At 42.4% G+C, this 12,951-nt stretch overlaps 1 protein-coding gene across 1 annotated transcript in view; it reads left to right on the forward strand.

Moving 5' to 3' along the window:
• The first annotated feature begins 346 nt into the window (after window positions 1-346).
• Akap10 (A-kinase anchoring protein 10) overlaps window positions 347-12,951 on the forward strand; it is a 66,135-nt gene continuing 53,530 nt past the window's right edge. The window contains exons 1-3 of the mRNA XM_085695060.2: window positions 347-584; window positions 7,865-7,912; window positions 12,705-12,887. Of these exons, the coding sequence (XP_085551186.1) occupies window positions 497-584; window positions 7,865-7,912; window positions 12,705-12,887 (319 nt within the window). The 5' untranslated portion in view covers window positions 347-496. The remainder of the gene's footprint in view (window positions 585-7,864; window positions 7,913-12,704; window positions 12,888-12,951) is intronic.

Here is a 12,951-nt window from a genome sequence, read left to right on the forward strand (position 1 = left end):
GGGACGGAGACTCAGGAGCTATGTAAGAGAAGATGACTGCCCTTGACTCCTAGTCCCGCTGGTTTGCCTGCGCGTTCGGGAGACCTAGCAGGGCAAAGCTGCCAGTCAGTCCGCGCCATTTAGCAAAATTCCGCGGAAAGGCGGCGGAGCAGTGCTGGCTCCTGCTTCGTGAAGACGATCAACGAAGACACACCAACTACCCGAGTCATCCGCAGAAAGGGCTCGCGGATGCGAGGACGCCGGGTCACGTGGGCTCGCCGGGCGCGCTCCCCGGCCCCGCGGGAGGAGGTGCGCGGGAGGGGGCGGGGCCGGGGCCTCCCGTGAAGCCCCGCGCGCGGAAGGACCGGAACTCCGGGCGGGTGGCTTGTTGATAACATGGCGGCAGCAGCTGCCCGGGCATCCCGAGGAGGTGGCAGCGCCCACACCCGGAAGAAGGGGCTGTTTTCGGGCTAGTGCGGCGGCTCCTGCGGACCCGGAAGTCCCAGCCAGCTGCTGAATGAGGGGAGCAGGGCCCTCCCCGCGACAGTCCCCCCGCGCCCTCCGCCCCGACCCGGGCCCCGCCATGTCCTTCTTCCGGCGGAAAGGTAGCCGAGGGGTCGCCGGCCGGGGGCGAGCCGGGCGGCGGTGGGGCGGCCGACCTGCAAGGGTTTTGTCAGGGCGGCTGCGAGGCTCTCGGTGAGCCGCTCGGCCTCGGCGCCGACACCCGCGGTGCGGTGCGGTGCGGTGCCCGGGACTCCGCAGGGTAGAAGGTGGCCTCCTCCAGCGAGGTCGGAGGGGGCATTGTCGCGCTGGGCCGAAAGTGCTCGCTCAAACCCGTAGAAGTTAACACTTGTTTGCTAAAGAATGGCTTTTCTGGTGTGTTTGGTGTCCAGAGGTTTGGATGTGTGTGTTGTCTGTGTGCACGCGCGCACTATGGATCGAGATCAGGGAAATCCCTTTACTTGTAGGAAGTCTGACTTTTTCGAATATCGAGGGACTTGTACCTGAAACCACGTGAAACTGTTGTTTGTTCAACCAAAGCTTTTTTTCCAGTTTCCTCTTTTGGGGGCGGGGGTGGAGAGCGGAAGGGGGCCCACTGTTATTCCTAAAATAAAATATCTTACTACTGAAGTTCCGTATTCAGAAGACGACTGCTTTTGCTGATTTAGCAAGTTTACAAATTATTGGAATCGTTGCAGTTTTTATAAATGAACTACTTAGGTTTCTGGTGTTCATTTGTAAAATCTTGCTCCGTTTTAAAGTAGAGGCAGGGTGATTTTGATCCTGGAGAAGGTTGTTGCATTTCTTTAAAAATACATGAATTGAACAAGCAAATCTCTTTAGATCAGACGATGGTTCTCTCTGTCCCCTCTTGTTGCTTCAGAGAAGATGTAACAGACAGAGTATTTTTTTTTCTATTTTGAAAACACATTACGCTAAATCAGACTTGTTGTATTCACCTGACAACTTTTTCATAAACTCTGTAACCTGGGACAGCCAGTTAACCCACTTCTCTCCCCGCTGACAATCATAGGGACTGAGGCTGACTGTTAGCACTAGCTGGTAAAGTGGCAGGACGCTTCATCAGTACAGTACCAAATGTTAGCGATGCCTCCGGAGTCATTAACTGGACCTCGTTTGACAGTGGTGGGTGCTTACTTTTTAAGGGGGAAGATACATTCTAAGTATGGGATTAATTTCATGTTGCAGGACAGCAGAGGGTTGTCTGTTTATTCAGCACACACTACCAAGTGACCAGTCGACCAGGCACTGTGCTAGGATGTCATTGAATAGTCGTCTGGACCTAGTAGTCTCTACCTATGGAGCTCATTGTTGGCAGACAATAAATAAGCAAAAATAAAAAATTGAATTAAATTAAAATAGTTGCATATATATCCCTTACAAACTGAATTTTGTGTAATGAGTAATTTATGAAGAGGAATCATTTTGGATGGATGTTAGAGGAAGAACTCAGAATGTAACCTTGAAACATAAAGCTAGCGGATCAGTGCTAGGATGTAACATTAGAGAGGTCAGGAAAGACACTGTAGGTACCAGGAATGAAGCACTGGTGCCCTTCAGGAAAGGCAGGCCAGCTTCTGTGACTGAGGCATAGAGAGATAGGTGGGTCAACGCCACATTATTGAGTTTTATTTCAAATACAGAGAGCATATATTGTAAAACTTGGAGAGGGATAATGTGACAATAGAGTGATCTGATTTTTTGTGTGGAAAGCTCATTCTCGAGCCAGGCGGCTCAACAGGTGAAGACCCTTGCTCTGCAGCCTGAGCATCTGAGTTTGTGCCCCAGGACCCACAGTGGTGGAGGGGAAAGAGTGGCTCTGTAAGTTGTCCTCTGACCTCCATACATGTGCTGTGACATGTTCACACCCACAGAATAAATAAAAGTGCTTTAAAAAAAAAAATCATTCCCGATGAGTTTCAGAGACTGGATGTGGCAGGTGAAGCTAGAAACAGACCTTCTTGGAGCATTGGGGTTGAGGCGGTCTAGCTTTGCAGCATGGCTTTAGTATTTACTGGTTAGATCAGGGCGCCCTCAAACTTGTAGCCACTATCCTGCCTCTGTAGTATTGGGATTGCAGGCATGTATCACCACGTGTCTTCTGAAGACACTCCTGTAAAGACTCATTTTATTTTTCTTTCTTAATAGAGATTTATTATATTACATTTCATTTAAAATGGTAAATCTGAAAGCTAGAAAAAGAGACGGGTGGCTCAGCCCTTCAGAGCCTGTGTTACTGCACAGAAGAACTCACGTGGTAGCTTACAGCCATCTGTAACTTCAGGTCCAAGGAGTCCTGTACCCTCATCTGGCCTCCTTGGCACTAAGCATGCACGTGGTATATATACATAGATAGGCAATTAAACACACAGCAACAACCAAATAAGAGGAAAACTAAAAATTACCTTAGTGTTTTCTCATTTTCTTATTTTGAGAGACCCTTTTTGTAATTTTTCTGTCATGGCTTTCATCTTTTATTTTGGGGGGGTTTCATATCAATATCTTGATATGTGGTCATTACTGGCCCTTAAACGTACCACAGTCCTTTCTCAGTCTTCTGAGTACGGGATTGGGATTGCAGGGCTGTAATAGAGCCTAGCCTGTCTGTCTCTTCTGGTATACACGTTCTAGAATGGGTGGAGTTACAAGATTCTCATTTGTCCATGAAAATATCTTAAAGATGTCACTCATGGTCAGGTACGGGTAGCTCACACCTTTTATCCCAGCGCTCGGGAGCCAGAGACAGGTGGACCTCTGTGAGTTCGAAGCCAGCCTGGTCTACAGTTCCAGGACTGCACAGAGAAACCCTGTCTCCAGAAGCAAAAAGTCTATCATGATGGTCCCTTTATTTCTACTTTGACATAGAAAGTGTTCCATAGGAATTGGCACTGACTTTTTAATTTTATTTGTATGGGTGTTTTGTCTGTGTGTATGTATGTGTGTGCACCATGTGTGTGCCTGTGCCTGAGGAGACCAGAAGAGAGCATCTAATCCTCTAGAACTGGAGTTACAGATGGTTGTGAGCCACCATATGGGTGATGGGAATTTATTGTAACTACTTGATTCTTTTATAAATATATCTCTGTTTAATTAGTTTTGAACTAGTAATAAACTAGTTTTCCTAGTAATAAAACTTATTTCTTAATTTTTACTTGGAAACATTGATGTTGATAAGCATTCAAGTAGGTATCTTCCTATGCAAATATGCAAGAATATCACCAGGCTGAGATAACAAATGCAAAGTGGTCAGAACAGTTGCCCTACTGTAGCCGTGCTTTTCCTTATTCTCATCCTTTTTTAAAGTGTGCCTGCTTTCTCTTTTAGAAATGCTGTTGATAGGCACAGTTGCACACTGGGAAGGCAAAATATAGCTCCCAGAACATAAACTATCACACCTGGCCACTTGGCACTGTGCTTTCAGCCAGTTGAATAGATCGTGGTTCTGAAACCCAAAAGACGAAAGCAGAAAGGAGAATGCCTTCTTCAGTTCAGTGACCTCAACTTTCAAGGGCTAATAAAGATCCTTTGGTCATATGCTGGACCTAAGAAGAGCAGCAAATTTCAGCCCACTCCAGTACACTCAGAAACTGCATTTGAGATGGAACTTTCTTCTTCTAGAAATTTGTTTTTAAAATTCTTTAAATTACGTGTGTGTGTGTGTGTGTATGTGTGTGTGTGTGTGTGTACACGGGAATACAGGTGCCCTGAGTTCTGAAGAGTGTCATATCATCTGGAGTTAGTGAGTTGCAAGCCACTTGACACTTGTGATAGGATCCAAACGTGGGTCGGCTACAAGAGTAGTGTGTGCTCTTGGGATTTTTTTGTTTTGTTTTTTGGTTTTTGAGACAGGATTTCTCTGTGTAGTCCCAGCTGTCCTGGAACTGAGACCCATCTGTCTGCCCGAGTGATGGATGAAAGGCGCGTGCCACCACGCCTAGCAGTGGTTTGTGCCCTTCACTATAGAGCCATTTTTCCAGCCTGCTGTTTTAAAATACTGTTCTCTGCCCCAGGAGCAGATGTTTGTTTGTTTTCCCTCTAAATCATTTCAAATTTTGTTTTATTCACCAATTGTGCTCCTTATTTGGAATTTTTATTTATATATATTTTATTATTGTGTGTGTGCACAAATGTCACTGGGCATGTAAGACCGGAGTACAACTTTGTGGGGTCAGCCCTCTTCTCTCAACTGACTGTGGGTTCTGAAGATCAAATTCAGGTTAATCAAGCTTATGTGGCCAACTTTTCATGGACTAAGCCCTCACTCTAGTCCTTGAAATTTATTTATGTATTTCAAAGACAAGATACAGTCCATTAGTTTTTTTTTTGGTTTTGCATATATATGTATACACACACATGAATGTTTTGTGTACATGTATGTATGTATATCATGTGTGTATCCTGTTATGGATAACTATGAGCCATATCGTGGATGCTGGAAACTAAACCTGGGTCCTCTGGAAGAGTAGCACAGGCTCTTGACCACTAAGCCATCTCAGCAGCACAGCGCACCACCAGTTACTGTAGCACAGATGTGTCTGTGTGTTTAATAGTGCAAACAGAGACCTTTGAGGTCAGCAGAACTCAAAGTAGTTACAATTTGGGACTTGTGGGATGGTGCAGCACTTTGCCCTGCTGGCAACTTGACCTCAGTGCCTGAAACTCATGGTGAAAGGGAAAAGGACTCTCAAGCATTGTACTCTGATCTCCATACATGTGTATACTGATAGACACACACACACACACAGTGCAATAAATAAAATAAAACTTTGAGATGAAAAATACTGTGTATGGGTGTTTGACCTGCATATATATTTGTGCTTCATGTGCAAGCTGTGCTCTTGGAGACTGGAAGAAAGTGTTAATCCCCTAGAGCTGGAATTCCAGTCAGTGTGAGCCACCATGGAAGTTTTGAAAATCAAACCTGGGTCCTCTGGAAGAGCAGCCAGTGCTCTTAGCCATGGAGCCATCTCTCCAGCCCCAAATAGAAAATTTTGAAAATGTCTATACTCTGACCCTTTTTCAGGATAAGTTTATGAACCTTTAATATAGATAAAGATGTATAGATACAGATAAAGAATAAGAGGTAGGAGATGTGGAATTTTTTCATATTAGATAACCAGTTACCCCATAAGGAAGGTGATAGCAAAATACTTGTGCTTTCCCGGTCTTATAAAAATCAGCTCCCTCTTGACAGTCAAGCTGAGATTCAAGTAACACCTCAGAGACTTCCTCAGCTGCCCAGCCTAAACGGAGGCGCCTGCCAGCCAGTGTTAACTGTCAGAAGTGGTGACCCATGGCTGGATTTAGGTTAAGTTCTGAGATAACTCATAAAGGACTGCTGACTGGTGAAGTGCTGAGCAGGAAAGAGAGACAGTTAAGGATGGACTGAAGTTTTACCCTGAGAAAGTCCATACTAAAAACCTGATGATAAGTAGACATGAGCCAAGTTGGAGCTAGGTTTCAGGTAATTTAAGTAAACCTGTCAGATAAAAGTGGAGCACAGTTAGCTGCAGCAGTCTGGATTAGATAAGGAGCAAAGCTGAAGATGTAAAGTTGGAAGTTAGAAATACACAGGTGATGTTAATGGCATTGGCCGTTTCCTGACTGTTAATACGTAAGGGTCTTGTTACCTTTTCACAAACCCACAGCAACAGCAAGCAGTGGGCTGGAACCTCAGAGCTCCACTTCTCAAAATATGTGATAAAAACAAGGATGATTAGAAATCTGTGGTGCTTGCCTTTAATTCCAGCCCTTGGGAGGCAGAGGCACACGGATCTGAGTTCAAGGCCAGCCTTGTCTGCAGAATGAGTTCCAGTATACCCAGGGCTGCACAGACAAACCCTGTCTCAAAACAAGCAAACAAATAAAAGATTTAAGAAAAGTCAGTGCTAGCTGGGCGGTGGTGGCACATGCCTTTAATCCCAGCAGAGGCAGAGATGGAAGTATCTCGGAGTTGGAGGCCAGCCTGGTCTACAGAGTGAGTTCTAGGACAGGATCCAAAGCTACACAGAAATACTGTCTCACCCCAATCCCCAACCAAAAAAGGTCAGTGCTAATTCTTAGAGGACATTTCTATGTGAAAATATAAATAAGGGCAGTCTTGACACACCTTAAGGTATTATTTAAAAGGAAAATGAGAATCTTGTAATTCCATCCACTCCAGAGCACAGGTTTTTCCATCTCTTGTTAGATGAATATGACCACAGTGTGCTGGTGGGTGGTGCATGCATGCAGTTCCAGCACTTGGAAGGCTGAGGCAGGAGGACTGCTGTAAGATACCAGTCACTCCATCACACGCCCTTGTTTTATGTTCCTGATGGCAGTGAGTTGTACCAGCCAGCCAGTTGTACCACCTTATCTTTTCTATGTTGATGCCTACATGCTTGGAAGTAGACTTGCTGAAGGCAAGGGCACTGCTCTGACATGGGAGAGTTGGGCACATGCTAGGAACTCAGGTTGTTGATGGTTTGGTTTGAGGGAGATTCTCTGACAGCCAGCTATTTTTTGCAACTGGCTTTTCAACTTTAATATTTCAGAATATAGAGACACGGCACATTCTGATATTTCTTACTTGATAAGCCACTCAAGATGAATTCAAGGAAATTTAGTGTTTAAAACAAACACAAGAAAAGTAAAACAGATTAAAAATAACCTCATGTCAGGTCTTATAATAGAATCCACACTTCGCCTAGAGCATTTACAGCTTTTTTGCTTGCTGTTATAAGCTTCTTCGCTATAGAATTTTCACTGTTTCGTGTAATAAAGGAAAGATGATGTAATCATTTTGGAGACAACTTGTTAGACTTTAGGCTTAGGAATTGAGGTTTGTACCCAAAGCTAGAGAGGGCATACGAAAGAATTAAGATGCTATATATAACCAAAGAGGCCTTTCTTTACTGCACTTGAAGGCAGGCATAGTGGGTGATTTGTGGCATTAACATCCTAAATTCATTTCAGATGCCTTTTACAAGTGTTTCATTTTTCATCAGCAACCCTCTAAGTGAGTTTTATTAATGACCTGATTTTACTACTTGAGGAAATTAACATTCAGTGAAATAAAAATAACTTGTCCAAGATTACATGGCTGATAAGTAGCAAGAGGCAGAACTTGAATATAGCTGTTTTGAAAGTTGGCTCTTGAGAACCCCTCCCAGGGATTTTGATCAAGTGCTGTTCAAAGGTTATACTTTCTCAGAGAATTCTTTTCTGAGAACTGACCCCCCCCCCCTTCCAGGGCTCATAGTTCATTGTTTTGGAATTTAGAATACTCATCTGTTAGATTCAAGCCTCTCTGGTGGTGACAGTTTATAGAATGGCTCTCTTTGACTGCAGAAGTTGGTCATGATGCCTTTTTGTGTTCTAGTGAAAGGTAAAGAGCAAGAGAAGACCTCAGATGTCAAGTCCATGAAAGGTGAGTGAGTTCTCCTTTGTATTCACAGCGATGGGCTTTGGGGTTATAAGTGTTCTGATTTTTATCTCTTCTCTTGTGACAGTAGTCATTCTTCATTATTATAATTATTCATGATTATGACTTAATTTCTCTTTAGCATGTATATTCTAACAAAGCTTTACTGGCATTTGCTGACTACTCTAAAGTGAACCAGTTCCTTATTAATCATACGTTTGATTGTTCCCTAACAGTCATTAGTTGGCTTTGGTCAGTAAAACACACACTGAGCCATGACAGCTAGAGAGACTCCCATTCGCAAGGTTGGTTTTCTATCTGTTCAGAAATGTGGATGAGTAGTTTTCACTGTATTGGGATCAGTGGCCTTCATTTAAGCTTATTTACAGTTCTTTGTGAGTGTTAATACACTGCTCTTATTTATGGGTTTAAGTATGGTTTTTTCTTTTTCTTTTTTATGATATGTGGCTAGTATTGAGTGTTTACCATCTGCTTAGTTTGCCAGAGAGTTTAATTATACCATTTACAAGGTTTGCAACATTAGAGAAAAACATGCCCCTACAGCCTTAACTGAAGCGTATTACTGATAATTTAAAGTGAGTTGGAGTCTGTATTAGTTTAAACTATTTTCTTTAAGTCAGATGTGACTGGCATTTGGTTAAGGTGAAAGGTCTGTGGACCAGGTCTGACTGTGGTAGAAGGAAGGGCCTACTAGCACAAGCCGTCAGAACTGCCGTCTTCACCCAGAGCGGACACTAAGTGTGACTCTGGAAAGTCAGGGAGCTTTCTTCAGATTCATTTGTACAGTGAGGAGATTGCCGTCGTTTTGTTTTCCAGTGGGTTTTTAATTCTCTAAATTAATTGAACTTTAAAAGCTTCATGCTAGGTCGGTAAAGTGAAACATACAAAAGCATTAAAAGAGGCAGTCCTAGAAGTTTGTACTCAGAGGACCCTCGAGAGACTCAGTGGGTAAAACTGCTGGTTGGCAGGAGAGAGCTGATTCCTGGAAGTTATTCTCTTATTTCCACAAACACACATGCTCTCAAACTTGTTTGCATGCATGCATGTGCACACATATGCATACACACAGCCATACATGGGGATAAAAGTAAAGTTGCGGTGTGATTACCAGGTCCTGCTTTGATTTACAGTAGCAAATAGAACAAAAATAATAATGGCCTCCATTTATAAATAACTTTTATTCTTTTTGTATTTGGTTTTTAAAGATAGGGTTTCTCTGTGTTACAGCATGGCTGTCATGGAACTAGCTTTGTAGACCATACTGCCTTCAGACTCACAGAGATCCTCCTCCCTCTGCCTTTTCAGTGCTGAGATTAAAGGTGTATGCCACCATGCCCAGCCAGCGCTTTTATTCTTGGCATTAAAAAAAGTTGGCTGTAACAGAGATCACAGAAGACTGGGATATTTATTGCCTTTATTGAGTCATATATTGGTAGGGAAGAGGAAAAAATGCCAAATAATTTTTCCGGGTGGTTTGAACTAGTGATGGTAATAAAGAGATCAGAACAAAATTGAAAGTCCAACAGGTTAAATGAATTGAGGGTGTTATTGATTAGATCTGGAATGTGAGGGACATGGATGTAAGGTTTATCACTTGCTACCTTTCTGGCTTGCCTCACAGAACCAAGCTAGGGAATTACATGTTCAGTTGTGGTAGATTGCATGGAAGCACTTTTGAGTCATTCATTTTTATGTGTTTCACACACAGTAATTCTAAGGTCTGAAGTTTTAACCAAAGATACGTGACTCTAGATGACCTAGGTTGGAATTCTGTCTGTTGAAATGGCCTTCCCAAGTTCATAGATCTAGGACAAAGTGTTTAACTTTTCTACGTTTGCCTTTACCTCTAAAATGGAGGAAATACCAGTCTTGAAGAATTGTCCAGAGAGACCAAAACGTAAGTAAACCCCACAAACCAAACAGTGGAGTGCCTGGTCTGTCACAGGTGGTGCAGTGGTAGTGATTACTGCCTAGTGTTAAATAGTGAGCTGAAGTGAAGGATTGCAAGGAGCCCAGAAAATTTGAGGTCAGCAAACTTTAGGGAAGACTTCATGGAAATGATGCAGTCTATATACACACTGAAGAATAAGAGGATTTAGGTTAAAGAGAAAATTGTTTATTTTGTCCCTGCTAGCCTTTAAGTTTTTAAAAAAAATATATATATGTATATATATATATATTCAAATATGTTCAAATAAATATATGTATACACACACACACACACACACATACATATATATGAAGTAAAAGGGCCATCAGATAAGTAAAGGGAAATTTTTACAGAATGATTGAAATGAGGCTATACAGAGCCAGAGCCATAAGGACCAGAAAAGAGGCCCTAGTCACTGAGTTGCTGCCAAGGACTCAGCTGACTCTCCTTCCAGACCCCTCACTTCCTGATGCTCCAGTGTTCCCTGTCTGTCCATTCCTGCTGCCACCCCTCTTCTCCTGCAGCGGTCTTGCGCAGGCCATTTTCACCAAGGAGAAGAAATTGTATCAAATGCTTGTTCTCCAGAACTTCCAAGGTTGATGACCTACTTCCTGATGGCACTGAGTGCTAGCTGTTTCATCACTTCCTTCTCCAGCCCCTAAGAAAAAGAACTACACAAACGAATTCATAGCATTTTTGTTATTATGGATATCTAATGAAGATATATTTAGAAAGGAGATAGTCACATAGAATTTTCAATGTATCTATTGCCTGTATGAAAAAACTAACCAGCAGGCATGGTGAGATGGCTCAGTGGGTAAAAGTGCTTGCCATAAAAGCCTGGAGACCTTGGATTTGATCCCCTGGGACCCACATAAAGGTGGAGGAGAGAACCAACTCTGCAGAGTTGTCCTCTGCGTTCCACACGTGCACTGTGGCATATATACTCATACACACATCATGTACACACACACTTGTAAAAGTTTTTTTTTAATCTATAAATTGGCTGTGTTAATGCACACCTGTAATTGCTAAACTCTGGAAGCTGAAGCAGGATTGTGAATTTGTGGATAGCCCGGCCCAACATAGTCAGACCATGTCTCAAAAATAACAACTGAAAACCTAAACTATTGTTTATAAACGTGCTAAAATGGTTTTACTTCTTCAATTAAACATGAAAATAAAAACTAGGGCAGCCTCCTTTTAAAGTTGAACAAATAGTTTTTTGTTGTTGTTTGTTTGTTTTTTGAGACAGGGTTTCTCTGTAGCTCTTGGAGCCTGTTCTGGAACTAGCTCTTGTAGACCAGGCTGGCCTCGAACTCACAGAGATCCGCCTGCCTCTGCCTCCTGAGTGCTGGGATTAAAGGTGTATGCCGCCACCACCACCTGGCTGACAAATAGAATTTTAACTCAGCTTTAACAACAAGTTTAAGTGTTACTCAGCAGTGTTGGAGTACTGGGTTAGTATTTCCTGCTAATGCATTCGTAACTTTTTTGGGAGCTGAGCTCTTATTCTTTAGAGATAAGTGTAATTCTCAACTTTGGCAGCTGAGCTCTCTCTCCAGCCCATAATTTAGAATGCTGAAGTCAAAAGAATGATACTATTTCTTCAGACTATTAAAGAAATATTTTCTGAACAAAACAATTTGTGGTATTGAGGATCAAACCCGGAATCTGCCTGACAAATGCTAAACAAGCAGTTCTGCCACCAAACTGCATCTCCATTGGCTTTGTAAATTTTAAGTGTTTATTATTATTATTAGTTTTTTGAGAGAGGATCTTATGTAACCTTGGCTTGCCAGGAACTTACTATGTTGACCAGGCTGGCCTTCAACTCGAGAGAGATTTCCCCTTATTCTTTTTCCTCTGTTTGCTGGGTTAAAGGATGGGACTGCCCTGCCTAAGAGTTTTATTTTTAAGTAGCTTGAACTTCAGTTTGCTGCTCAATTTAAAAAGTAAAATATTATGATAAACAGTTTTCTAGATTTTTTTATTTCTATCAAGAATTTATTCTAAATTCAGTTTTGTTTGTGAAGCAAACAAAGATTAAGAAAATGAAAAGGTTTACCTTTCAAAATGCTTTCTAGGTTTTTATACTTTTCTCTTTTGGGAGACAGGTTTTGCCACTTTGCCCAGGCTAACCTGGAACCTGACTTGACTTCCTGGCTCCCTGCTGGGGTGTTGGTTGTATAACACCACACTAAGCTTGGCTTCTGTGCTTAAATCAAAGTTTTCAGAGAAAGAGCTCTCTAAGTCATAGTTTTGGTGCAGTTTCTTGAGAGATATAAATAATAGTGTTTTCTTTCTGCTTTGCTTCTGTTTTATAGAATTATCTTCTAAATATTTATTTATTAGAGGTGGGCTATGAAGCCCTGGCTGTCTTGGAGCTTTCTCTGTAGACCAGGCTGGCCCTGAACTGACAGAGATCCACCTGCGGCCTCCTGTTTGCTGGAATTAAAGGCATTTGGCAACATGTCTGACTTACTTTAATTTTTTTTTTTAATGTAAAAGGGTGTTTGGTCTGCATGTGTATTGTGTGTCTGTATATCATGTGTGTGTCTCACAGAGGCCAGAAGAGGGCACCATATCCCTGGAACTGGAGTTGCAGGTGTTTGTCAGCCTTCATGTGGGTCCTCGGCTTGTACCTGAGTGCTCTGGAGAAGAGCCAGTGCTCTTAGCTGCTGAGCTATCTCTTAAGCCCCTTAACTATTTTCTGAGTGTTGCTTAAGTATTAGAAAGTTTAGTTTTTTTGTTTGTTTGTTTGTTTTAATTTTCTTAAAGCCTGCTCATGGGTTTCAAATCATCAAATTGTGTTTAACTTTACACATTTTTTTTCAAAATTTATAGCTTCAATAGCTGTACATTCCCCACAGAAGAGCACTAAAAACCATGCCTTGCTGGAAGCTGCAGGACCAAGTCATGTTGCAATCAATGCCATTTCTGCCAACATGGACTCCTTTTCAAGTAGCAGGACAGCAACGCTTAAGAAGCAGCCAAGCCACATGGAGGCTGCTCATTTTGGGGACCTAGGTAAGTGACTGCCACTTCTTATTAACGCCTAATAAAGGGCAAACGTAATAAAACATATGAGATT

Source organism: Myodes glareolus, chromosome 9 (assembly GCF_982192425.1).
Source record: "Myodes glareolus chromosome 9, mMyoGla1.1, whole genome shotgun sequence".
NCBI lineage: Eukaryota > Metazoa > Chordata > Mammalia > Rodentia > Cricetidae > Myodes > Myodes glareolus.